Source organism: Melospiza melodia, chromosome 3 (genome assembly GCF_035770615.1).
Source record: "Melospiza melodia melodia isolate bMelMel2 chromosome 3, bMelMel2.pri, whole genome shotgun sequence".
Taxonomy (NCBI): Eukaryota; Metazoa; Chordata; class Aves; order Passeriformes; family Passerellidae; genus Melospiza; species Melospiza melodia.
The window spans coordinates 130,964,470-130,990,470 of NC_086196.1; the positions used below are offsets into that span (position 1 = coordinate 130,964,470).

Consider the following 26,001-nt stretch of genomic DNA (forward strand, 5'->3'; position numbering starts at 1 on the left):
GTACATTTGTGCAAGGTTGGTAAATTATATGCTGGTTTAATAATTTTCATAATAATAATAAACTTCATTTCATAAAGTTTAATAATAAGGGTTGTGTATTACACTGTTTTGTACAGGCGCTTATGCTTATAAAATAGAATTAAAGAATTTTGTAAATCCCTGCAAAGAAAATAAAGAATAGAAGCAAATGACCTATAATATAGAAGCAAATTATTCTGATGATACTCATATGAAAAGTGGTATTTTCTATCCTCTGTTCCATGACACAATTTGGAATTTAATTCCTATATTACACTGCCCTTTTAAAGATAGGGAAGAATAGATATAAACACATTGTACATTGTAATCACAAACATATATTTAGCTATAAAAAGGCAAAATAAAATTTCTCTTGATAAATGATTTATGTTTTAATTTCAAATTAAACCCTCCAAGCTACTTAATAATCTTAAAAGCAGAAGTGTTTATTGCACTCAGTCTTTACTTGAAGACCTATTTTCAGTTGCCTCATCACAGAGCAGTTGAGTAAATGGGTCAGATCAATCTCTTTGTAAGAAAGCTTACTCTTTGTGACTGACTTTAAAGGAGTCTAGACAGCTATTTTGGATGTTGATGTCTAAATTTGGACAGAGAAGTCCTATTCCAGAAGTTTAGTTCAAAGTGGTTTACAAAAGCTTAACCACTGTGAAAGACTGAGAACTGTTTTTCCTCTGCACTTTGAAATAAAGTTGTGATGGTCAGTGTGGCAGTGATGTGCCTGGTATTGCCACTGTGAAAATCTCTAAACTATGACAAAATAATAAATCTTTGAAGTATAGGAATATAAGAATATATCTTCAGATACTTTAACTGTCAAAGCATGTAGATGTGGCACTTAGGGACATGGTTTAGTGGTGGACTTGGCAGTGTTGAGGTTATGGTTGGCTCAATGATCTTGTAGGTCTTTTCAAACCTAAATGATTCCATGATCATTGGTGTAAGGAATTTTTCCTTGGTTCAAATTCCTGGCATTTATTTTCTCTCCCAGTCTCAAAGTGGTTGAAGATTCAAAGAGTATATTGAATATTAAAATCTCACTAAAAATACAAATCAGAAAAAAAAAAGGTGGATGCATACCTTTTTAAGTATTAATAAGTTTGATGAAAAATATCTCCCCTGAACCTCTCAGCTGTATTGGGCCTGTCAGTGTCAGTGAAATTTCTTCATTTCTAGATGGCATTTGTTTTCAAACACACACATCAAAGTTTCACAGCTCTCATTATGGAAAATTGTTAACTTTTATTCATCTGTTAACTTTTATTCATCTGTCTTTGGTGATGACCCAGCCCCAGATGTGTTAGCAAAATTTATTACTTATTTCTTATTACTTCCTTATTCCTATCTCACAGAATAAGATAAAACCTCCATTTAATCAAACTGTTTCTGGACTAATATATTAGGCATTTATCTCCTGAGATTTAGGGATAAATTTGAAAGAAGACATGGAATTAGTTTAGAGTGGATTTATTTCTTTTCCCTTAGGAAAATTTACTCACAATCAACACCTTCAGCATTTAAAAGCCAAGGAGTGAGATATTGAGTGCCCAATATATACTTATAGAAAGGGGGACACACCTGAACAATCAAATGTGTGACAGGAAAAGTAAGATAAAAATAATCTGCAAATGAGGAAAAATTTCGAAAAAATTCTTGGAAAAGCTTCCTAAGTTCATGGATTCTTGGCCAATAAAGTGGAAATAATACCATGTCTCTATGCCAAAGTGAGGACAGTTAGATTATGCTGGTTGAAATCATCTGTTTTTAAATTCTGGATCATAATGTTCTGATGGAAGTGCAGAACAAGACCAAATTCTTCTGGTTTAATGATTATACACTTGATAAAAGCCCGTTTTCTTTAATAACTGAGATAGGTAGTTTGAGGGAGTTTCAGAGTCCATGAGGGATCATGAGTAGCATCAATCCAGACTTTTACCATATTTTTTACTTTACTTTCTGTTGTATCAATTTTCTGATTTTTGAATTGCATAGACCTACCACATTCCTCTGATGGAAATCCCCAGAAATTGGTCTGGGGGCACTTTGGGAGTCTTTGGTGTTTTGGGACACCTTCTGAGACATGAAGCTGCCTCTCACATCAGTGTAACTGAATCAGTAAGAAGGGATTAATTCCCTCAGGCCTATGTGTGAATGTCCCAGCATTTCCCTGGAGGGAACTTTCACGCCTGAGCCAGTTATGGCCCATCAGAAGGAACGAATGATACCTTCCCCAGTAGAGGGGAGGTTGTTTTACAGCTGAGCCAGTTGTGTGAGGGAGATATTAGCTTTCAGTGGCATTTAGAGTCTTAAAAGTATTTTTGGGTTCTGAATGGCTACAACTGGAAATACTTCAAATACTTATTTTCTTGTAGACATTTATTTATGGCTTTCCTAAAGTAAAAATGTAGGGGGAGAGTAATTAAATTTTGAAGTACCTAATTCCCAAACTGGCAGTTAACAATGAAACAGCAGATAACACTGTCTTCAAGGTCTGTTACAAACAAAAGGGTAAATAACACCAATGTCAGTTGTTGGTTTTTTGGTGACAGACAGGGCAGTCTTCGTATTAGTTACAGATATGTGGGTTTCAAATGTCATCTAAATGATTCAATCTAAGTTTGTTCTGCTCCTTTGGGTGTTATAAACCAACTGCTTAGACTGTTCAAAGATTCGAAGACACCTTTTACCTGCTACAGAGAAGACCATATGGAATTATTGGTTCCATTCTTTTGCCTGTCGGACCTGTGGTAAAACCTGCTGTTCAAAGTTCTGAACTTTATTTAATCATCTGACTCACAGTGCTATCTACTGTAAAATGTAGGGAGTTACACAAAAATATTCTTATAATTTATGGAAATGTTCTCATCTCTGGTTAAAAGTGTAAAACTCAGATTTATTGCATTTGTTCGTTAGTTGAATTGCAGTGACATGTATAAGAAAGTATTGTTAGTAAGAGCTAGCTTTCACTTGATTGTACTTTTTTTGTGCTTTGTCTCAATTCTGTCTTCATTGATTTTTGGAATTTTCCCTGTCCTTTTTTTGTTGTTGTTTGTTTTCCAGTCATAAAAGACTTGTTAATAAAACATGAAAGATGAGAGTATCATTAATGCTGGTTCTCCCTTCTTGGATTCACATCAAGTCTGAAAAAAGCAAAGCATTGACTTCAAATTAAGTCTTGATATGATATGCTTGTCTCCTTCCTCTACTGTTCATTATAAATTCATCCTGTTAAGATAAGAATTTGCATTTGATTTAGATATTCTTCCTGAACTGCTTCTAAGAGGGAATGCTGTGTTTAGAAAAGGATATGTATAGAGATGCTACTCTTTTGTATCAAAAGATACTGAAGTAACGCCTCTTATTTATTAGGAGTGAAAAATAAAGCATTTAAGGTGGAGGGACACTGCTTTGTTTGTTGTTGGTGGTGGTTTTGGGTTTTGGGGGGTTTTCGTTGTTTGGTTGGGGTTTTTTTTTTTTTTTTTGGCAGGACACCTAGGAAGTTGGAAGGTTTCTCAACTTCTCTTTAGGCAGGGCATTTGGCTTACTGAACTGTTGAGTCTGATCCTCTGTGTTTTCAAGACCTCAATGTCCATCATTTATAGACATAGAAACATGTCAAGTTAGGAGTAAAAGGCTAATTCTACAGATTCCAGAATGATGGCTTAAAATGTTTTGCATTAAACCAGGAGTGTATGTGCATAACAACCATGCACATACACTCCTGTTATGCTAAGAGAAGTTTTAAGGAGAACCAAACTCCCCTAAATTATCCAAAGATGCTGCTGTGGTTCTTAACATCTTCAGAAAGTTTTCACTCCTGGCATCTATGCCAACAACTTCTAGTATCTTGTTGTAACTTTCAAGAAATTTCAGTATGTTTAGAATATTTTATTTCCCTTCTAATACTGTTCTTAAGTTCCTCCCTTCCTCCCAGCCATCAAACTGTCAGTTCTGGAACAGCCTCTTTGTTTCTCTTATACTTCCTCATTTTCAGTTTCAGGTCTGGGTTCTGCTATTTACAGCACTGATTTCATCCTTTCCTTGCTAGTCCTGAACTTTCTTTCAAAATAATATGTCCAACCACCTTTTTTTTTCTGTCAGTGACTTCAAAATTCTAGTTTCAGCAATTTCAAATAATAAGAAAGAAGTCCTTATTTGTCCCTTTTACTTAGAGGAGATTTTCCTTACAATGTATTTCAACCATATCTTGTAATTAAGTGATAAAGATTATTTTTGTTACTGTCCAAACCTGGACCATTAAGCAGTTCTCATCTCTGAAATGTGATTTTCATTTTTTAGCTTGCATATTGGTACTAGGACACTCTCCAGAGAAGGGAGGCCTTGCACATCATGAAATGGCTTCTCTAAGTCAGATCCTAATTTGACAAGCTATTTGACTAAATATTCAAATTGTGCTGACTACAATCCTTAAGTTGTTCTCCCAGAAGCTGACTTTTGTCCCCAGCAGATGAATATTAACAAAGAAATTAAAGAACACAAGGTTCTAAAAAAAGGATTAAAATGTAAAATGTATTGGATCAGTGAGCCAACCATGGGAGGCGTCCACTGGACTTGCTATTTGTGAAGAGAGAAGGACTGGTGCCTGATGTGGCAGAGATCGTCTTGGGCACAGCAATCAAAAATATGAAGTTTTTCATTCTTCAAGAAATAAACAGGTGGATCATCAGATCTGCTATCTTGACTTCTGGAGGGCAGACTTTGGCCTCTTTAGAAGACTGGTTTTAAGAGTTCCTTGGAAGGCAGTTCTGGAGGACAAAAGAGTACAGGAGACTGAATACGCTTTGAGAAAGAAATCCTAGAGAGGCAGGAGCAGGCATCAATGTGGGCCAGAAGAAAGTGTAATACCTTTGGAGAAAGGGGCAGATCACTCAGGAGAACTATAAGAATGTTGTGAGTTTATGCAGGGGAAAAATTAGCAGGGTCAAAGCCCATCTAAAGCCTAATCCATCTGATACTGTGAAAGGCAACAAAACTTTGTACTTTTTTTTCAAGTACATCATTAACAGAAAGAGAGCTAAATAGAATCTCTATCCTTTACTAGATGCAGAAGGACAAAGTATAAGGAAAAGACAGGTCTCTTTTTGTCTAAGTCTCTAATAGAGCAACCGGAGTACGCAGTTCCCTAGGCTGGAAGTTACTGATGAAGAGAATGAAGCTGCCATAAACCAGGATGAAATTGTCAGCAACCTCTGTGCCACTTAGACATGCACAAATCTCTGGAGCTGGATGGCATCCACCTAAGGGTACTGAGGGAGCTTGTGGAAGTGCTCACCATGACACTCCATCATGACCAGGGATGTCCCAGTTGATTACAAGTAAGCAATTGTGGTGACCACATACAAGAACAGTCAGAAGGAGGATTTAGGGAAATACAGGCCTGTCAATCTGACCTTGGTGCCAAGGAAGATTATGGAGCAGGTCATCTTGAGGGCCATCATGAGACGCATGCAGGACAACCAGGAGATCTGGGCCAGGCAGCATAGGTTTAGGAAAGGCAGATCCTGCTTGACTAACTTGGTTTCCTTCTCCAACAAGGTGACAGGCTTAACAGTCATGAAAGGCCATGAATTTTGGTGTGGCTTCCCACAGCATTCTCCTGGAGAAACTAGCTCCTCATGGTGTGAACAGGTGCAATCTTTATTGGGGAAAAGCTGTCTCAATGACTGGCTCAGAGCTTGGTGGTGGATGAGGTTAAATCCAGCTGAGGGACAGTTACAAATGATGTTCCACAGAGGTCAGTGTTGGTGCTAGTCCTGCTTAATGCCTTTATCAATGGTCTGGATGAGACGACTGAGTGCACCCTCAATAAGTTTGTAGATGACATAAAGTTGGAAATGTTATCTGATAGATGATAAGAAAGCTGGATCATTGGGCCAAGGCCAATTGTATGAGATTCAACAAGTGCCAGATCCTACATTTCAGTCACAACAACTCCATGCAGGGGTACGAGCTTGGGGCAGAGAAAGTCTTAGCTAGAAAGTGAGCCAGAGGAAAAGAATCTGGAGGTGCTGGTTGACAGTCAGATGACTGACAACCAGCAGTGTGCCCAGATGGCCAAGAAGGCCAATGGCATCCTGGCTGTATAAGAGATGGTGAAGCCAGCAAGAGTAGGATGGGTTGGCCACCTGTACTAGGCACTGGTGTGGCTGCCCCTTGAAACCTGCGTTTAGTTTTGGGCACCTCAGTACAAGAAGGATATTGAGGTGCCAGAGCATGTCTAGAGAAGGGTAATGTGATAGTGGAGCCCTGGAAAAAGTTAAAGATAGAATCTAAAATGTTAAGCTTTGTGTTTTCCCAGATCAACTACACCTGCGTAAGCAGTATGATAAATGAAATAATTGTTAGATGTGATGATTGTTAGTAATTAAATATAATTATTATATAACCATAAGAAGAATAATGAGAAGCTATGTTGGAAATTCAGAGGCGGGCTATGCTTAGCTGAAATCTATGTTTACGATAGAACAATATAAGTTTAATAATTAACATGAAAGTTATGTAACGATAGAGTATAGAACATGATCACCTCGGATGTATGGTCGGAGTCAGATTTGGGTTGAATATACCCCTGGCACCCAGAGCTCTTAATAAAAAGCACTGCATATAATCCCTCTGTGATTATGTGTTTTTGAATGCTAACAGATGGAGCTGGTGAAGGTTTTGGAGCACAGGTCTCAAGAGGAGTGGCTGAGGGAGCTGGGTTTGTTTAGCCTGGGCAAAAGGAGGCTCAAGGGGAGACCTAATTGATCTCTACAACTACCTAACAGGAGGTTGTAGTGAGGTGGGTGTCAGTCACTTCCCCCAGGTAACAAATGACAGGACAAGGGGAAATGGCCTCAAGTTACACTAAGGAAGATTAGATACTAGGAAAAATTTCTTCACTGATAGGGTGCTCAGGCGTTGGAACAGATTACCCATTGAAGTGGTGGAATTACCGTTCCTAAAAGTGTTCAAAGTCATGTGGATGTGGTGCATGTTTTAGTTGTGAGCGTGGCTCTCCTAGGTTAATGGTTGGACCTGATGATCTTAGAAGTCTTTTAGACCCTAAACAGTTTTGTGATTCTGTAAAAAAGAGTTAGAAATACTTAATAAAGGTGTTTATTTTTACATATTTTTGTGGCCCCATTACTTCACTTATGGTTATCATTGCTAAAGTAGGTCATTATTCTATTTTATAATATAATGCCATGGTATGTGACTTCCTATCTACTTAAGATGCATATTGTAGAGGAATGTGCCCCAGGGGGTATTTTCACATACTAGAAATGACTTTCCATATCTGATAAACTGCTTAGGTTTGAATAGTGGAGCAATTTCCTTTCCTTTCTTCCTCTGAAATGGACCAAATACACTTTACATAGTCTAACTAAAATAATTTCAAGGTAGATTAGAAGCATAGGCTTGCTTTGGGTGAAATTCACTTTCCAAAACCTCAAAGAGATTCAGACGCTGCACAGATATTGTAATTTTCTACACACTAGTACACTTTAATTCTTCTGTTCTGAGTCTGATGTCAATGGAGCACACTTTACCAATTGTCCTAATGAGTAGCTGGTACTGACAGTGTAGCTACTGAGTGGCTATCACCACAACTAATATGGGCTATGCAGTGCCATATAGCTGAATCTTGACAGTGGATTTGTGTCAATTTCTAAATCCCAGGAAAAGAAATAGGATTAATTATAATTCATCAGACTATATAATAGATTACTTGGTTTAAATGCCTGCATATGTGAAGATCAAAGTCAATTCTCATCTGTATATTAACCACAAAAACATCACCTATGAATTCTATTTAATTACCACTTTAAGATAAGGCATTTTGAACAACCTAGTACCTAAGTCCCCTGCTATGATATTCCTCTTGAAAATTATTTCTCGAAATTCACAATGAATAAATAACTCAGACACTTGGAAATCAGTTATCTTTTAACATTGTAGATGTGATCAACAAAGTTCCCCATGTATGGAGAGTTTGGGCGTAATTGCCAATATACTGGCAATGTAACAGTATAGCTGTACAAAAACTGTTACAGCTCATTGATGCATGATTAATATTAATTGTTTATGTGATATCTACTGAGTGAGACATGAAAAATGCACAATGATGATCATCTGTTTCATTCTGATCGTATTGTTGAAGTTCAAATCTTATTTGAGTAAAAATTTGGTTGCAAAGTTAAATTGAAGTTTCTTCCCATTATTAGAATTCCCTCTTCCATATTTAGAGTTCAAAGTTGCCTATCTGTTGGGTATTGTCTCCTACTAGAGAAACTTCCACTCCCCATTGATTAAATTAAAGTCTTATTTTTTTTGTCAACCATAGGGCTGTTTAAGGCACTATTATCAGGTGATGTATACAGTTCTTGTTTAGGACATAAACCAGGAATTTTTCCAATAGATGTTTAAGTATTGTACTTGTAAAAATTAACTGGTGGGTTTTTTGTGTTGTTTTCTTTGGGTTTTGTTGGGGTTCCTTCAATTATTTAATTTTGTAACTATTATGACTGCTTCTAAGTTTAGATGCAAAACTAGGTCCCAGTCATGTAATTTGCTCCACTTAGGTTTCCCCTTTTTTTTTTTTTTTTCAAAAATTATTTTTATAGCCAAAGGGCTTTATTGGTCCATCTATTAATATTTTTCTTCCATGCATCAAAATTAGCACTGGAATTGTAAAAAGCTAGAGACACAAAATAAAAAAACCAAAACAAATATAATAAATTGATAACTACATATTCTTATTTATTTTTTAAGGGGGGAGGGGAAATTCTATTTCCCCTCTCCCCTTAAAAAAAAAGGCTCAAAGAACAAAGCACAAGGATAAGACACTTGATAAAATATATTAGTATTCATAAACAAGACCAAGAGTTTCTAAGAATAAACCTGAACAAGACATGACACTTGCATAAGCAAAATGGAATGTAGAAGTTGGTGCAAAACAGTTTTATTGGTATGCTGTTGAACCTCAAGGAGAGAAGAAAAAAAAAAAAAAAGACTTCTCTAGAATTCTTTATGACCTGCTATGCTGCTATTGTATATTTACTATTGCAAATATTAATGACTTGGGTGCCTCATTTAAATGTTTGATGAAGGTTATTTTGGAGCAACTGAAGAAATGTTTCTGGTTAGGCCCAGAATTTAGAATGTGTCTCAATAAATTGAAGTAGTGTTCTGGAAAAAAATAAGAATGATATTATACAAGCACTGTTTTCTACACTTGGGAGTAAATGAGTAGTTCAGCAAGTGCAAATGAGGAAGCAGCTAATCAGGGGTAGCAGAAAAGGACATAGATATCGCTGTGACACAGCAAATATGAAACTACAATATCATGCTATTTCAAAGGAGATCTTATTGGGATTTCTGAACACGATGGGAACCTGAAAACAGTAATAGTATTCTTTCCTTCCACCTACTACTTTTGTAGTATTTGCTGTACTCTTTGCAGTTCTGCTCTCTGTAATGCAGTGATATGGACCAATTAGAAGCACTGGCAAAAGAAGTTTTGAGATACTTAGAAATCATACAGAATAGAGTGGACTGGGACAGATACAAGAAAATCAAAAAGAATGGTTGAGACTGGAAGGGACCTCTGAAGGTCTAGTCTAACCCTCTCCCTAATCAAGCAAGGCCACCAGCAGCTCTTGGGACCATGTCTAGAGAGGTGGATACCTTCCAGGTGGGAGACTCCATTCACTCACTGGACAACCTGCACTGATGTTTGCTTATGCCCAGAGTAAAAAAGTGTTTGCTGATGTTCAGAGTGAACATCCTCTGTTTCAGTTGGTAACTTTGTCTCTGATCTTGTCCCTGGCCACCACTGAATAGAGCTTAGTTTCACCTTTATTACACCCTCCCTTCAGATGTTTACATACATTTATAAGTTCCTCCTTGTGACATTTCTTCTCCAGCCCTTCTTCATGTGGCAGAGCCTTCAGTCCCTTCATCATCTCCTTTTGTCGAATGTTTTCCAGTTTGTCCACGTGTCTCTTATACTTGAGAGCACAGAACTGGACACATTACATTAGGTGTCGTCTCCCCAGTGATAACTGGAGCATAAGAATTATCTCCCTCAACATGCTAGCAACACTTCTCTTAATCCATCCCAGGATACCATCAGCCTTTTCCACAATGGTACGTTATTAGCTCAAGTTTAACTTCGTGTCCACCATTTCTTACACACCAGGGCTTTTCCTGCCAAGCAGTGTTGCAGCTAATCAACTGCAAATTGGGAGTTGTTCATTCCCAGGTGCAGACCCTGCACTTGCCTTTGTTGATCTTCATGTGATTTTTGTCAGGCCACTCCTCCAGCCTGTCAGCACCCTCCTGGATGGCAGCACAGTCCTCTGGTGTATCAGCTGCTCCTCCCAGTTTGGTGTCATTGGCAAACTGGATGAAGGTGCACTCAGCTCCATCATCCACATTATTAATGAAGATGTGGAATTATATGGACCGAGTAATGACCCCTGGTGTACATTGCTATTTACTGGCCTGCCACTAGACTTCATGCTACTGACACCATCATCCTCTGGGCCTGGTCCTTGAGCCAGTTTTCCACCTACCTCACCATCTGCCCATCTGGCCCATACATCAACTTCTTCATGAGAATCTTATAGGAAAGAGTGCAGTATGCAATATCCAGTGCTCTCCCCTCATCCACCAAACTGGTCACCTAATTTTAGAAGTTTATCAATTTGGTCAAACTTGGCTTTCCCTAGGTGAATCTATGCTGACTCCTCCTGTCCTACATGTGCCTGGAAATGGTTTTCAGGATTAGGTGCTCTATCACTTTTGCGGGAACTGAGATGAAGTTGACTAGTCTGGAGCTCCCTGTGTCCTCCTTTGGCCTTCTTTGAGAAAGAAGTGACATTCAGCTTCCTGCGTAATATTTATTCAGTTGTTCAGAAGACACTTTTAGAGAGAGGAATAAAAACTTGTCTTTATGTTGTCTGCAGGTAAGAGTGATGATTATCAATTGCCATAAGGCTGTTTGAGGCAAACATCAGAATATTTTCTAACAATAACAACAGCAAAGCCATGAAAATCTTCCCGGGAGGGCTAAAGATCTGTTGGAGAATATTGTACAATGCATCATGACTGGCACCAAATAAAATAAAACTTTCTAGCTATGTATGTATGTCCAAAGGCATTCAGACACAGGTTAAGCTTTATTCCTTTATGGCTTCTGGTAGTGTCTATTTTAGCCCTCTTAGTAATGTAATACACTTCAGTATCTCTTTTAAATCATAAAGCGAGTCAAAAGTAAGTCTTGAATAAGGTAAGGTAGTCCAAATGCAAGATATTAATTCTAGAGTTACGGAATATCATCTTGAAAGAGTCTGGATGTTCCTATCAGCAAAAGTCATTGGATGATTCCATCTTGCTAAGCAAGAAGAAAAGAGAACTGTCTGATGTACAGATCGATGCAGCACTATGAGAAACATCATGCCTGCTATGTCACACAGGTTGGTACTTTTAAAATTAGCAATAACACATGAATAACACAGGTTATTGATGAGGTACAAATTCCTCATCAATTTTGTATGTGATCCATCAAACTGACATATGGATATAACCTATGGCTCACTGTCTCCCTCAAGTGGACGATACAAGAAAAGGGATTTGTTTCTTTTAGACAGATTTTTTGTTTTTATTCCATCCTGCTTTGACTCATTCTTCTGTTTGAAGGGACATGCTTGATACATGCAGCCAGCTCCACCAAGAATATGAGTATACAAGGTCATTATTGAAAGCTGTGAAAAGGCAACATTTGGGAGGATAATTCTTTCTTTGCCCATGAGATGTACCAAAAATCTTTGTCATAGCAGGAGGAGACAGATTTCCTGAAAGGCCACACAATATTGTTCACAACTGCAAGAGGGTAAAAAAAAATTTAAAACAATGGCTGGCAGAAAGAACAAAAAACTCAGTTGTCTGCAATCTGAAATCCCAAAGGTTTTCTTCACTGTTTTCTGTGGCAAGGCACAAGCTGTGAACTACACATCTTGAACAAATGTCAGTACTCAGATTTGGGTCATTAAATTGGACAGAATCTGTTTAGGGTTGCTAAGCCACAGCATCCAGAATCCCTAAAATATTGTTGTTTTTGTTGGTTGGGGGTCTTTGTAGATCTGGCATTATAAAAAATATTTGATGGAAACTCTTTTGAAAGATCTTAAATTCTGTCAGTGTGTGTGTTACCATAGCTGACCTAAATGGAAAGACAAAGCAGGAAAGAAAAATGTATTAAATATTCAGATTTACTGGGTACTAGTGATAGATTTCTGTGGGGAAAGGATGAATCTGTCATCCTTTGGTAACTTAATTTTGGAAGGCTTAAAGAAATTATGCTGCAAGTTTACATTACTCCTAACTCTAAGGTGTAAATGCATCTACTGGGAATATAATAAACACAGATAATTTAATTTAAAAGGTTTAAAATAATACTGAGAAAATCAAACAAACTCAAAACCACAAAGATCTTTACAGATATGTTTACTTTTAATGGGGTAAATTCTTATTGGCTTTTATAAAAATTGTTTTAAATGGATGGTGTAAAGTTGACATGCATATTCTTAATTGATAAATTTATAAATTGCAATTAAAATAGTCAACAATAAAACAAGCAAGCAAGTAAAGAAGTTTGGGGGCTGGCTTGGGGAGGTTGTGAGATTTTGTTTGTTTGTTTATTGTCTTTTTTGTTTTGGTTTGGTTGTTTGTTGTTATTTTTCTGTTGTTTTGCTTTGTTTTTTGTTGTTAGAGTCCAGGACCTTGTGTAGCAAATTCTCTGTTACATCTCATTTTGGATACTGACAAACTGAGTCGGTACTTTCCTGTTTCTTTCTCGTGGTCAATACTGATAAAGTTCAAAGTTCCTTCGGTGTAACTGGGAAGAAACATGAGAAGTTCTGTCAATATTGAAATGAAGGAGTTTTGCAATAGTCAACACTTGAGAAATTACAATCACTGACTGTCTTTCCATTATGTCTCTGACTTGCAGCGTGATCTTAGGCTTGTTCATCCAACATTCCTGCTCCAATATTCCTCATTTGAGTACTAATGAGACATATGCAAAGCCCCTAAATACCCTGAATAATAGATAACAATAGGTAATGACAACAGCACTGGTGGCACTGGGAACCTCTTTCTTGTCAGAGAGGACCTAATTCTTGGTAAACTGTTGTTGGCTGAGGAAAGCATTGAGAATTTAATGTCTGGACAGAAATGTAACCCAGGCAACAAGGGAAAAGGCTCTACATCAATGTAGTTGAGTTGCAGTGAATACATGAGGGTAGTACACAATCCATCCACAATGTCAGAACCATACCGCTTTTCTTCCCCGGCCTTCCTTTGTCATCCTAGAGTGACAACTTTGACTCATGTATTTTTTATGTTTGACTTGCTCTCTGTTTGTTCGCTGGTCAGAAAACTCTGGATAGTAAGTAGCAATGCAAAAGCAGTCAGTGATAAAACAAAAAGGGATGAAATCACCGAATCAGTGCTTGCACAAGCGTTTGCTCATCCGACCTCATGCACTTCCCTCCCTGTGGCTGGTCTTGTAGCGTTAACCTGCCTTGCCTTCCCCGGAGACCATGGAGATGACTTGGTTACTCCTGTGGCGATCCCCGCCACTCCTTTCCCTCCTGCAGGATCGCACAGAGCTCTGCTTTCCACGACGTTCTTCCGCTCAGTTTTCCACCCGCGACCCGCTTAGTCCCGGAGTCCTGGAGAAGCTCCTGCCCAGCACCCCTCACCGCCCTGGGTGGCATGGAGCGCTTTGCTTTAGCACCGCGTTTGCTTTTAACAAGAGTTATCTCCATTACCGCTTCGGGCAAATGAACTGACTAATGAGTTTTTTGTCGGCCATGGAAGTGTGCTGCAAGTAATTAAGGGATGTGCTGTGGGACCGATTAAGCTGCAAGTCACAGCGGCCGGAGCCCAATCGCTGCGAGCCCGTCGCAATCTGTGCCGCCTGCGCTCGGCTCCACAATGGGATCATTGACTATTTATTTACTTCGCACAACAACTCTGCTGTTTATTTAATTATAGGAGCTTTTCAGTCACCCACCCCCACCCGCTCCAACCCCATCTCTTCGGCGCTTTCTGAGCCCTCCCCTCCCGCCTCTGATAGCCGGTTTGTCGCTTGGGCAGATGAAGCGGGGCAACGCCTGAGCATCCTTTGTAGGGTACGGGCTGCGCTCCCCCGACGGATCCGGGAACGGGAATTTTCCGTGAGGGAAAGGCGAGGAGACAGGGATTTTCCTGTCAAATTGCTCATCACATCTGCCTGGAGGTCAGACCTCGAGAAGGCTGCACTGTGGAGGGGGAGGCGCAGGGGAAATCCTGCAGCTCTTCAAGGCATGTCCGAGTCACGAAACAAAATCGGGAGAAGCTCACAAGAGGCGAAGAGACGCCTGTGGCGCTGCGGGGGCGAGTGCGGCTGGGCGAGGGAGGAAATCATTGGCACTCCCGCAAGGCGGGGCGGACGATACATTTCCCACCCCAATTCACCAGGGAGGCCTCGGTCCTTTTACCAGAGCCCCCTCCCTCAGCGTTGACGCTCAGGAGCGAGTCGGGGGCCGAGGGAGGGGGGCTGCTGGGGCAGATGTGGTCACCCACTCCCTGGATCCTCTTCCAGCCCGGGGAAGTGCCCGAGCTCAGTACCCGCTAGTTCAAGGAAGGAGCGGGGACAGGCGGGTTTCAGCATGACAACAAGTCGAGAAGCAGCCGAAGCTTTTTCGAGCACCCCCGCAGTCTGAGATAGGAGCACTCCACTCACTCCCGCATCCAGGGGGAAGAATGGGGACGGGCAGGGGTCTCTGAAGCTGTTTCACAGGCGGCAGGATCCAACTCCCCCTTTCTCCGCGTTCACAAAAGGGGCTCGGGGACCCCAGTTGGGAGCTTGGACTGTTAACCCCGCTAAAACTCACTGCCCGGCGAGTTCGGGCTCTTGGGGAGACGGTGGGAGAGCGCTGCGCCCAGCGCCGGCCGGCGGCACCGGCGACACTTGGCCGTGCGGGGAGCCGGCAGCGGCGGCCGTAGAGAAAGCGGTTTCTGCTCCTTTAAAGGGCGCTGTGCAGCGCTCCCGAAGGGAGGCGGATCTCCCTCCTTCCTCCCTTCCCTCCATCCCTCCCTTCTTCCCTCCCTCCTTCTCGCTCTCCCTCCTCCCTCGCTCCCTCCTTCCCTCCCTCCCCGCTTGCCGCCGCCGTCAGTGGTGCCCGGACGCCGGCTGCACCGCAGCCCGGGCTGTCCCCGGCGTCCTGCCGCCGCCCTTCCTCCCCCGCCTCCGCCTTCCTCTCCCTCCCCGATTCCCCTCCCGCAACTCAAGGTAGGAGGATGTCCCGGGTCTCCGGCTGGCCGCCGCGGCCGGAGGGGTTGCATGCCAGCGAGGGGCTGCGGGGGGGGCCGGGGGTGGCGGGGGATGCTCCGTGGCCGCGTCGCGCCGAGGGCTGCACACCACGATGGCTCTCGGCCAGCTGTCTCGGGGCAAAGGCGGGCGCTGAGCCGGCCGACCCGAGCGCTGCTGCCGCCCGGGTCTGTCCCTCGCTGTGGGGAAAGCAGACCTGTCGGCTTCCTGTCTTCCTTCCATCGCTGCTCCGCATCGTCAGAGCCGCCGCTGTCCCCACGCTCTGTGGGAAGGGGGAACAAGAGGCCGGGGCAGCGCAGCCTCCCGATGCCCCTCGCCCGGGGCTCTCCCGGTGGCCCGGGGCTCCCTCCCGCAGCCGGAGCGGTGCTCCCGAGCCGGGCTCAGGGGGCCCGAGCCGGCTGCAGTGAGGATGCGCCCCCCGCTCTCGTGGGGGAGCGGAGGTGAGAACCGGGCTCTAACTTCGCTAGAGTTGTGGGTGGACAGCAGCCTGTACTTCCGTAAGGTCTCCCCCTGCCCCTGCCCGGCCCCACCGTACGGCGCTGACAGTCCCCCTTTCGGCTTATCGGCAGCCCTGTCATTTATTTCTGAACAAAATCAGCATTCTTTGGGGGAGCATCCATCGCTAAAGTAGCCAGGGCGCTGACACTCTCTGGAAAGCAAGAGACATTCCTGCCTACGGAGTGCAGGCATGATAGCAAGAGCCTTGCGTGCACTGAGAGGGAATTGAATAGATTGTAATGGAAACCTCTCTTCCCATTCTCCTTAGAAACTTTTGGGGCAATACAGCAGGAAAAGCATAAAGCATCATCATTTTCCTCCAAAAAATCTTGCACAGCTTCCACAACCCCAAAGGAAGCTGAAGGGACCAAAGGCTGATCTGTAGATCATGTCAGAAGTATTTGTTTTTGCTGCTTAAAACTTGCTAGGAAAGTGCATTGCTGTGATACTCAAAAGTGCCGTAACAAGAAAGTCTATTGCACACTCACTTCATTAATTAGAATACAAGTCTTTCCACTAGCTAAAAATTAATTACCATCTTAAAATGTCATTAATCTTTGGCGCAGCAGAAACTTGGTTGTAAATTTGGACTGAGATAATAACAAACAGAGAAGGACCTACGGGGTTTTTTTTATAGCTGGTGGGAGTGAAATGCCAGTGGGCCACAATTTGTTTTAAATGATATCAACATTCATTTGAATACATTGGCAAACGTTTTAGAAGGGAGAACTGTGTTACTGCTTTGTCAGCAAAGCTGCAATACTTGATTCTAGAGATCTAGAGATGCTGGTCAGGTGTTGCAGTAAGCTGTGGCTCTCCTCACACCAGATTGCAACAGCAGGAGGACTGTGGTGGCATGTGAATCCGAAACGTTTGCAAGGATTTGGTGAAAAGTGTCCGAGAAACATTTGGGGGACCATATGTTGTACATACATTGAATTTATAGCAGCTGTTGTTGTGAGAGGTCAAAATAGTAGATTACGTGGTATAAAAACCTCACTGTCTGTTCTTAGAGGCACAGCTATGACCTGAAAATAAAAGCCCATTCCTTTTTAAAGTAATATGATAAAACTATACATCCCAGTAGGTGGCAGCTAGCTGGAACTGGGTTAACTTTTATAATGATAACAGCACATAAAAATTAGATCTGATGGGAAAAGCTCCTGATATAGTAAGGTAATCAGAATCACATATCTCCCCTTTCCAAATGAAACATTATGTACATAATGTACACCATTTATACTTGACACACAGCTAAAACTGCAGTAGGTTTTTATTACCCAGAAAAGATGTAAGGCCTCAGACTGTCGCTCCTTCTTCCCCTGTCTATAGCTGGATTACTATTTTTCATATCAGCTACACTTGAACAGAGCCCTGTGTATTAAAGATGTTCTTGTGTATTGGAGATGTGTTACCACCACGTCTACAGTACATGACCAAACAAATCAAAACATATATCCAAGGAATTGTAGATTCCCCAGCTGATGATCAATGAAGTGGAGAGGGCAGTTTCATACAGACTTTAATATGAAAAGAGCTGTGTAAGAGTGGTGACAGGATCTCAAAACAGAAGACCAGCTTATCTACCATGACATTTTATTAGGGATTTCCAGACTTTGAATTGTACATCTCACAGGGAAAGAAATATTGAAGGCACTAAGACTATTTACCTGTTTTCATGTTGAAATCAGTCTGGAGGATGCAAGAAGGTATTTTCTTTTTCATTAAGAAGCAGTGGAATTAAAGTCCAAATAACAGAAAAGGAGTCTAGGGTAGGGAAGACTGAGGCTTTAGTCAGTTATATAGTCTATAAGTGATCTTCAGTCACCAAATATTTAGTGTGTTCTAAACATCTGATGTCTTGTAAGATTTGATTTTTTTATATAAGGGACTTGTATTCTTGAGAAAATATTTCTGGGCTAACTACGGTTTTTTTTCAAGGTGGGAGCTAGGGTTTGAAAGAAGGAGGAGGAATGTTAATACAGAGCATTAGGTGATGTCTGATAGTAGATAAGGAGGACATCGGTGTTTCTTCTGAACCCATAAAATAGCTGGCTAGCTAAGATAATAGAGGGCATAATATATATCTCTAAAGAAGCCGATAGGAGATTTTAATTTCCTTTCCTCGCTGTGGGATGAGTGGGGAGGGTGAAACCCCCCGGCGTTCTGGCGCCCGAGGCGGGGGCGGCCGGGAGCGCTGTCCGCGGTGCTGAAGGGGCGCCGGGGCCGCTCCGGGCGCTGTCCGCGGTGCTGAGGCCGCCGGGGGCTGGCGGGGGGAAGGAAACTCGGGGCGAGCCTCAGGCGTCAGACCCGGGGCTGCAGCGTGGGCTGCTGAGTGCTTAATAGTAACAGGAATGAATTAACCACAAGTTGTTTCATGATTCCAGTTCTAAACGCCTCCGTGAGTTAGGTGCCCTGTTGGGCTGAGATTACAGGTAGCTGTATTGTTTTTTTCTAAGAGAGCTTAGAGAATCAAACTGGTAACAGGAGTCACTTTGTCCAAAGTTCATGTATTGTTTAATGTGCTAAACCTGACGACGAATATTATATTTTCAAAACTTCTCACCAAAACAAAATTTTAAAAATAATAAAAAAAATCCAGTTAGACTGCAAGCTACACCTGAGCATTAAAAACTTATCTAAATCATATCCTTTATTTCAGCAACACCAGGGAGGGAGGCAATGAACTTTCACAGTGTTCAAGTGGGTTGGTTTTATTTCTCCTTGGACTATGAAAAAATAGAAACCAGTAGAAGAGAATAAATGAAATAGTAAATAGAAGAAAAAGCAGCTCTCTGCATTTTTTACTGGGAGATATTCTAAGTGTGAACTGAAGGAGTCGCTAGATATCCTTGCTTTTAACACTAGGTGTTCTTTTCAAAGTGCTCCAATAGTCAAATCGTCTGATTGAATTCCCTGCTAGACTGCAGAACTAGCCATTCATGATACTTATTTTTGACACTACAGTTATGCCTCCATCTTAAGGAAAAAAAAATCAATGATGTTTAATAATCCTCTCGCAGACTGTACATTTCTTTTCATCAGCATTTTACAGTATTTTAAGTAAAAGTGTGCAGAGGAAATCAGTAAGGCAAAATGATAAAAAGTTACTTAGAATTGCTAACACTTCTAGGGGTACAGAGCACAAACAATACAAGTTATAATCCTAATGCTGCTGTTACTTATTTACAGGTCTACAACACACAGATGTTAATTAAGAATAAACTGTAACTCACCTCTGCCATGCTCTGCTTCTGATAGATTTCACAGAGTGTTCTCATTAGCTTGGCATCATTGATATTTACGTCTGTAAAGTCTATGTTCTTCTGTATGTGTCTGTGGGGAAAGGCTCCTAGTGATATTTTCTTTATTAATGAAAAGCAAAGGAGGGAGATAAAGGAGACAAAAGATGTCTGTAGGAGGAATGTAGGAAAAAATTAATTCATTTTCCTGATGAGACATACAGGAATTATTCTTCAGTATTTGTAGTAAAGCTCAAGCAGGTTCAGCAAATCCTGACTTAGATTGCGAAGTCTGACAGTCCTGGTTTAATGTATTTCAGTGGATGCAGACACATAACTAATTGCATTTCCAAGGAAAATCTGAAGTAGTCCACAGAATGGGTTTATCTTTGGAACATCTGGTCAAAACCCAAAAATCTGTGGCTGCATTTCCAGATATGAACTCAGTATCCCATTATCAAATGGGGAATGCTGTTGTTCTCACTGAGGACAGCAAAATGACAAACTACGTAGATCATAGTATAGGGAAGAACAGCACCATTTCACAATACTGGAGTGAAAAGAAAGCAGAGTGCAAAATGAGAGTGGCAGAATAAAGTGAAAATCGCAAACTAGTAAATCCCCTAGTTACTGTCTTTTAAGCAACACTGCAATTTCAAGCAAGTTTAGTGAAACAGGTCTGTGCATTCAACAAGGTTGTTCCAGCGCTGCCGATTCCTGTTACCTTGCAAAAGCAGCCTGGTGCTCCGTTATCACTGAGTCCGGAGCAAGTTCCTAGGGACAGTCAGTACACAAGCCACAGCATTTATCCTACATCATGCACTAAAATGAGTAACAGTTAATGATTGTAATTTTTCCCCCCCAAACCTGAACGTTACTGTGATAACCTGCATGACTTGGTTGTCAGCCTTCTCTTTCACAACTCCAAAGCTAAGTGATCTCGACCCAAGCAGTCAGCTATTGAAATACAGGAATTGATTGTCACACAACCGATTCCCTTCTCCCTTCCAGCAGCACTCCCCCCCCGCCCCCCCTGCCCTCCCGCCCCTTTAGCCATTGTTCAGAACAAGTGAATAACTGATAGCAATAAGAAGTATGTAAATATAACCGAGCTGGGTTTTTTTTTTTCCCCTCCGAAAAAGCTGGGCGATCAGATCGGTTGCATAATAGAAATTGGGAAGGCTGTCTGGCAGGCAGCCTTAAGCAGAGAAGAGCTATCTCAATTTCTCTCACTTAATCTTGGCTTCGCGTCAGAAGCTGTGCGGCAGTGCAGTAGAACGGGAGCGCGGCAAAGGCTCCGCCGGTGAAACGCGGGCGCTCGCTGTGTGGCGGCACCTCAGCGGTCTCTCGAGCTGGATTACCGATTGATTTTCCTCCTTTCTCGCCTCCCAGGTTTACTCGGCTGGACGCTGTGTGTGTTTGGATTTCTCAAGGATTCTCCCCCGACTAACATGGATGTCCCACCATTCCTTGCAGTTGAAGGTTGCTCCTTGGCGCAGTGAATGAAGAACATGCAGGGATTGCTAATGGGTTTGGGAAGCGTAGACTCTCTGCTCTCTCTGTGACCATGCCGTGATCGTGTCTGAGGGCCGCCAGTTTGCGTATCCTCATTCTCACCCTACCGGGAAACCTGACGGCTTAGAAGGGGGAAGTAAGGCAGCGCGTGTGTGCATAGAAACATCATGAAGATTATTTCCCGTATTGTAACTAATTCAGTCTTCAGATGCACCATTAGACTCCTTCTTTGCTTACTGTGGATTGGATATTCTCAAGGAACCACACATGTATTAAGATTTGGTAAGATTTCCCGACACTTTTTTCATTGTGTGTTTAAGCTTGAATGCGATGTGCGTAGGGTTGACTCCGAAGGGGATGCTGGGGGAGAGCTGGGACGTGCTGCCGGAGTCGGGCAGCGAAGTCCCTCTTTATTTTGCATCCGGAGGGATGAATTGCTGTGTGATTTTTTTTTCTGTCGCTGCTGCTCATTGTAGCCGTAGTAACGGCACGATGGTGATGATAATTATAATAACAATAGAAAAAAGAGTGGCGAACGTGGTTGCCTAAGGCTCTGCGCAGCTTGTGTGGCTTCCTCGTAATTGTTTCCATTGTTTTGCTTTATTGTTTCCCTGGTAGGGGAAAGCATGGCTAATACGGTGATTGATCAGTTGAAAACCTGTCAAGTAGTTGTTGAGTTTCGGCCGCCCGTCTCTGATCCCCCGAGCCGATCCCGTACGGGCGTAACGCTGTGATTTGAGACCTCTGGGCTGATTTCCTTTGAAGTATCTGTCTGTTTGCTTGACATTTGAGTGGCGTTTAGGGTTAGAGAAGAGATGATTTATGTCTTGAGCGGTGCTCGGCAAAGAGCTTTTGCGGTACCTTTCGAAACCATAGCTTTTCTATGCGAGGAAAGTTGTAGGAGTTCCTCCCGCTCCCGGGGAAAAAAAAAAAAAAAAAAAAAAAAAAAAAGGCAAGCAGGCAAGCAGATCAGAATGGCATTTCAAGAGTAGAGAGGGTTTACAGTTTAAAGGCTATCCCAGCTGGACCAGGGCACTGACCTTAGGAGCTCTGCCTGGGCAAGGGCGCATGTTCGTGTGTCTAAGCAAGCAAGGGACAAATTCCAGCCGCTGCATCCCCTACAGAAGTTTTGCAGCGAGGAAGGGCAGGACGGAAAGTTCGGAAAGCAGGTCCGAAGGGGTCTGTGCGGCCGGGGATGTCCCTCGGTGCTAGTCCGGGGCGAGATACGATGGGAGCCCCGCATCAGCATCCTCCTGGTCGCCCGGGTACAGCGGGTGAGCCTCGGTGGGGGGCGGCCAGCAAGGGACAGGCTGAAAATTGCTCCCCCATACAAGCAGCATCCTCTGTGCCTGCCGACAGCGCGGGTGGCCGGAGCAAGAGCGGATCTCCCGCATTCCCGCTGTCCGCGATAAACTGAGGCAGCAGCTGCATCCATTTCTTTGGGGCACAGAAATCTCTTGCCTTTGCCTGGGAATAATGCCTTGGTTTGTATCTATTTTAATTTAATTCAGCACCCCCGCACACAGTTTTATATGGAGGGGAAGGTGAGTAATGATTAAAAAGTCACCAGGCTGTTACCAATCTCTGAATTCCTAGCAGCACTTTTTTTCCTGCTTCCATCTGGTCTAAAGGTGGTGCTTATGGCACGTTGCTCTTAGCAACCGCCCTCAGGAATGCCTGTTTCTTTGGACATGGCTAAACGGGCCCGTATATCACTGTGGGGTCTATTTTGCAATCAGTCTGATCCATAATCATCGCCGTGAGTTTAGCGCTAGGATGCCTGTAACATGGCACTGGCAGGCTGTCTGTCTTTCCATGGGTCTGTCTCTAGGAGCCCGAGTTACTTTCAGGTACAGCTGTGTAAACAAACATCCTCCTGGTCGCGGCACTAGCGAGAGGTGGACCTTCCTTCTTTAGAGCGGAATTCCCTCTGAAGTGTCAGTCCGGTGTACCCTGGGGACAGCCCTGCGGAGCAGCGCTCTGGCAATAAATAACCCCGCGGCTGAAAGGTGATGCAGCGCGTGTCTGCTGCCCAGTGACATGGTGGTGTGTGAATGTTTTACTGGGCTAACCTCCCTTCCCAGCGGCCTCCTGGTCACACAGCTGGCCAACGAGTTGCGCTCACTCCGCTGTTTGTAGCAGCCTTTGAAAAGAATTGTCGCCAAACCATCACTGAACATTAAAAGTAGGTAGGGAGAAGTTGATAAGTTTATTTTGTTGTGGAGAATGTTAGACGTGAAAAGAGCAGGAAGACTTTTGCCTTGCTTATCCGGGCCTGTTGCACATCTCAGTTTTAAAGGAGTCTGCATTTAGCTTAGTCCAGGCTAACTCACTCTGTCTGTGACCACGGGAGAACTTCCACGCCTTCTCCAAAGGCTGACATCTCTGTCTCTGCGTAGGGCATAGCAGGGCGGAGGGAGGGAGCAGGGACTGAGCTGCGGGAAATCTTTGGTTATTTCTGAGGGGGAACTCCCCACCGCCCCCTCTGGGTTCCCGTGCTGTCTGTCCCTTTGAGATGTCCTTGCGGCCAGGAGGACGGGATGCCGTGGAGCCCTTCCCGAGGAGAAGGGGGAGCTGAGGAGATTCCCTCCAGAAGGCAGCCTGCCAGCCCCCGCTCTCCTTCCTCAGCCAGCAGTGCTATGGCAACAGGGGAGAGCTTGAAGCCTGCCAGAGCTGCAGCCCCCTCATTCCTCCTGTGCAAATTAGCCACCATGGATTCGCATTGTCCTTCCCACGGCTCCTCTCATTGTTGGGACTAGCCAGCGTGTCCTTTCTCTCCCTCCCTCTCTCTCTCAAGCTACCTTTCAGCAACCACACAGGGAAGTCGGACCGCCTGGGCTATTTGTCAGGTTCGGGAGGTTGTTTCTGTCTGTACCTTATGGAGCAAACACGGAGAGAGGGTGGCGCGACGGCACCGCTGCCTCCCCAGCGACACTTGTAAGGCATCTGGACACCTGCCTGTTGCTGCTGCCGGAGCTGGGCATCACACGTGGCGCCCTTCCTGAGTGCCACATTTCTTCATGGGCCATGCCAGCAGGCTCCCTCCCTTGCCCTTTCTGAACAGCTTCCCACCAGCGAGCCCAGGGAGCGCTGGAGGTGAGGTTTGTCTCTACGGCACTCGAGGGTGTCAGGTGGGACCAGCCCTAAATCATTGATGCGGATAAAAGGATGAGACCCACCTTGACGAGGGAGAAAAGCAGCAGCCTAGTATTTATCTCTCCGCTGTCCTAAGTGTGATGGAAACCTTTTCCTTATCACTTGGCAGCGAACAAAAGCCAAAGTACGTGACCGCCGGCACATCCTTTACGTTATCGGGGATCACATTTCGCAGCTTTCCGATTCACCGCTCCTGTGTATGCTCAGACTCATGGCAGCGGCTCCCAAGAAATTCCAGGGAGCTCGGCGGATCCAGAGCCCAGCCGATCGGCCCCTCTGCCCATGACATGGGGCAGGGTACACAGGGCCTCTTTTCTGGGTCTGCCTTTACCCCCTAAAGGCATCTCAACACCTTGTCCCCGAAATGCTGAATTAACAAGCCCATTAAGAGCTGTCAAACACCTGTAATTGCTCACCTGTGTTTTCAGAAACCCACCCCTTGTCTTGCCCAAGGCAGTAAGAGCCTGGGCTATTTAAACCCCATTTTTTCCCCCCACCTACTACTACTATATGGAGCTGGGTTGTCAGCACTTTGAAGTCTGGGGGGCTCTAAAATGTCCTTTTTATTCAAACTGCTCGTTTCCGGCCTTGTCTCTACTGCTGTGAGCAGCTCCTCCTTCCTACAGCAAAGGTGTGAAGAGAGACCTGTGATGGGAAGGTGAAAGTGGTTTGTCCACTGTATTTGCTCTCATTATTCCTGGAAATGTGATGAAAGACTAAAGATCTACACTGCAGGGTGCTCACTTACCTGATAGGTTTTAACCCACTTTGTGTGATGTTTTATTTTCTTCAGGACATTCAAGAAGGGTAAAGACAAGTAGAGGCATGTACCTGTAGTTTTGACTTTTTGGTGCTTTGGAGTTGCCTGACTTGAAGCAGATGAGAGAGGGAGCTGAACGTTTTGTGTTACAATGAGCTACAAAGGAAGGGTGTGTGCGTGCATGTGGCTTCTTCCAGCTTAAAAGCAAAAGAAAGTCAAGAGAGAGATAGGAAAACTTTTCAAAGGAAAAAGGAAGAGTTTTGAACTCTCACCAGAAGCATTTCTTACTAGTGGCTATTTTTTAATTATATTTTAGTACTACGCCAAGTCCTCATGAAGGCTAGCACTTTCCTGTTGCCCTACATAAAATAATAATCATAGCAAATCAAGTATTATAAAATAGTGTACTCTTTGTGATTTAGAAAAAATCCCCCTCATTTTTCAACTTCTTTGTGGGAACCCCCAGAGGGGAATTGCTAGACGTTTGAGTCTTCCTCTGTGAAGATTTAGCATGGGTTTCATCTGACATGGCACTTCTTAGCTGAGCTCTTTTGTCTCAAACAGATTGAGTTTATCTCCATATAATTGTTTTTATGGGCTTGAGTGTGGTAAAACCAGCGAAGAGGCTGGATCATTGCATCCACTGCCTGTGGAGGTGACACTGGGTGTCAAAACACATGGTTCTGGCATTCAGGAGACCATTTAAAAATTGTAGCAATTAAAACCAGTGAAGTCATGGCACAGCAGTGGGAACGAGCTCTGTGCAGATGTGTGAGACAAGAGGTCAAGTGAAAAATTGGTAATCGAGTGGAGTTTTCTGAAGTGAGTTGCATTAAACCTCCTGGATATGTACTTTCTTTCCTTTGGATTTTGCACTGACATCCTTTTAGTGGGAGAAGGTAAGGTTTCCGCCTCTATTTGAGAGAAACAAACAAATGTACTTATCTTGTTTGAGTGGGAAAGCAGTCTGCCTTCAGATCAAAAGTGTGATGAAAATCTGCAAGCCAAACTCTCATGGCAGCCCTCAGGGGTCTGTGTCTTGGCAAGTCCAGCATTCAGAGCCAATGAAAAATTTACTGCCAAGGAGAAGAATCTTTCAATATCTGTTAACATCCTCACGAAGATGAGTTCAAAATCAGTCTTACAAACAACAACAGGAATCTTTGAAAGAAGAGTAAGGTTAAGAGCCTCGGGAAGGCAGCAAGGGGGTGAGAAGCATTGTTATTGACTGGTCTAGATTAAACAGCACAGAGGAAGATTTCAATTTGATAACGTCACAACCCTTCCTGTTTTTCTTTGCTGCTTCTGCTGACAATTTTGTAAGGTAATTAAATTGGCTGATTGAAGTCACAGTGGTCATGGGGCGATAAAGACCGTTTGGATTTAATGGAATTTAGAAACAACGGTGC

At 43.2% G+C, this 26,001-nt stretch overlaps 1 protein-coding gene across 2 annotated transcripts in view; it reads left to right on the top strand.

Annotated features, from left to right (window-relative positions):
- Nucleotides 1–15,259: 15,259 nt before the first annotated feature.
- Nucleotides 15,260–26,001, top strand: part of GRIK2 (glutamate ionotropic receptor kainate type subunit 2) — a 359,554-nt gene continuing 348,812 nt past the window's right edge. The window contains exons 1-2 of one of the 2 annotated variants that reach the window (XM_063153074.1): nt 15,260–15,382; nt 20,554–20,958. In XM_063153074.1, coding sequence (XP_063009144.1) covers nt 20,844–20,958 — 115 coding nt within the window. In that variant the 5' untranslated portion in view covers nt 15,260–15,382; nt 20,554–20,843. The remainder of the gene's footprint in view (nt 15,383–20,553; nt 20,959–26,001) is intronic. The other variant, XM_063153075.1, reaches the window with a different exon arrangement.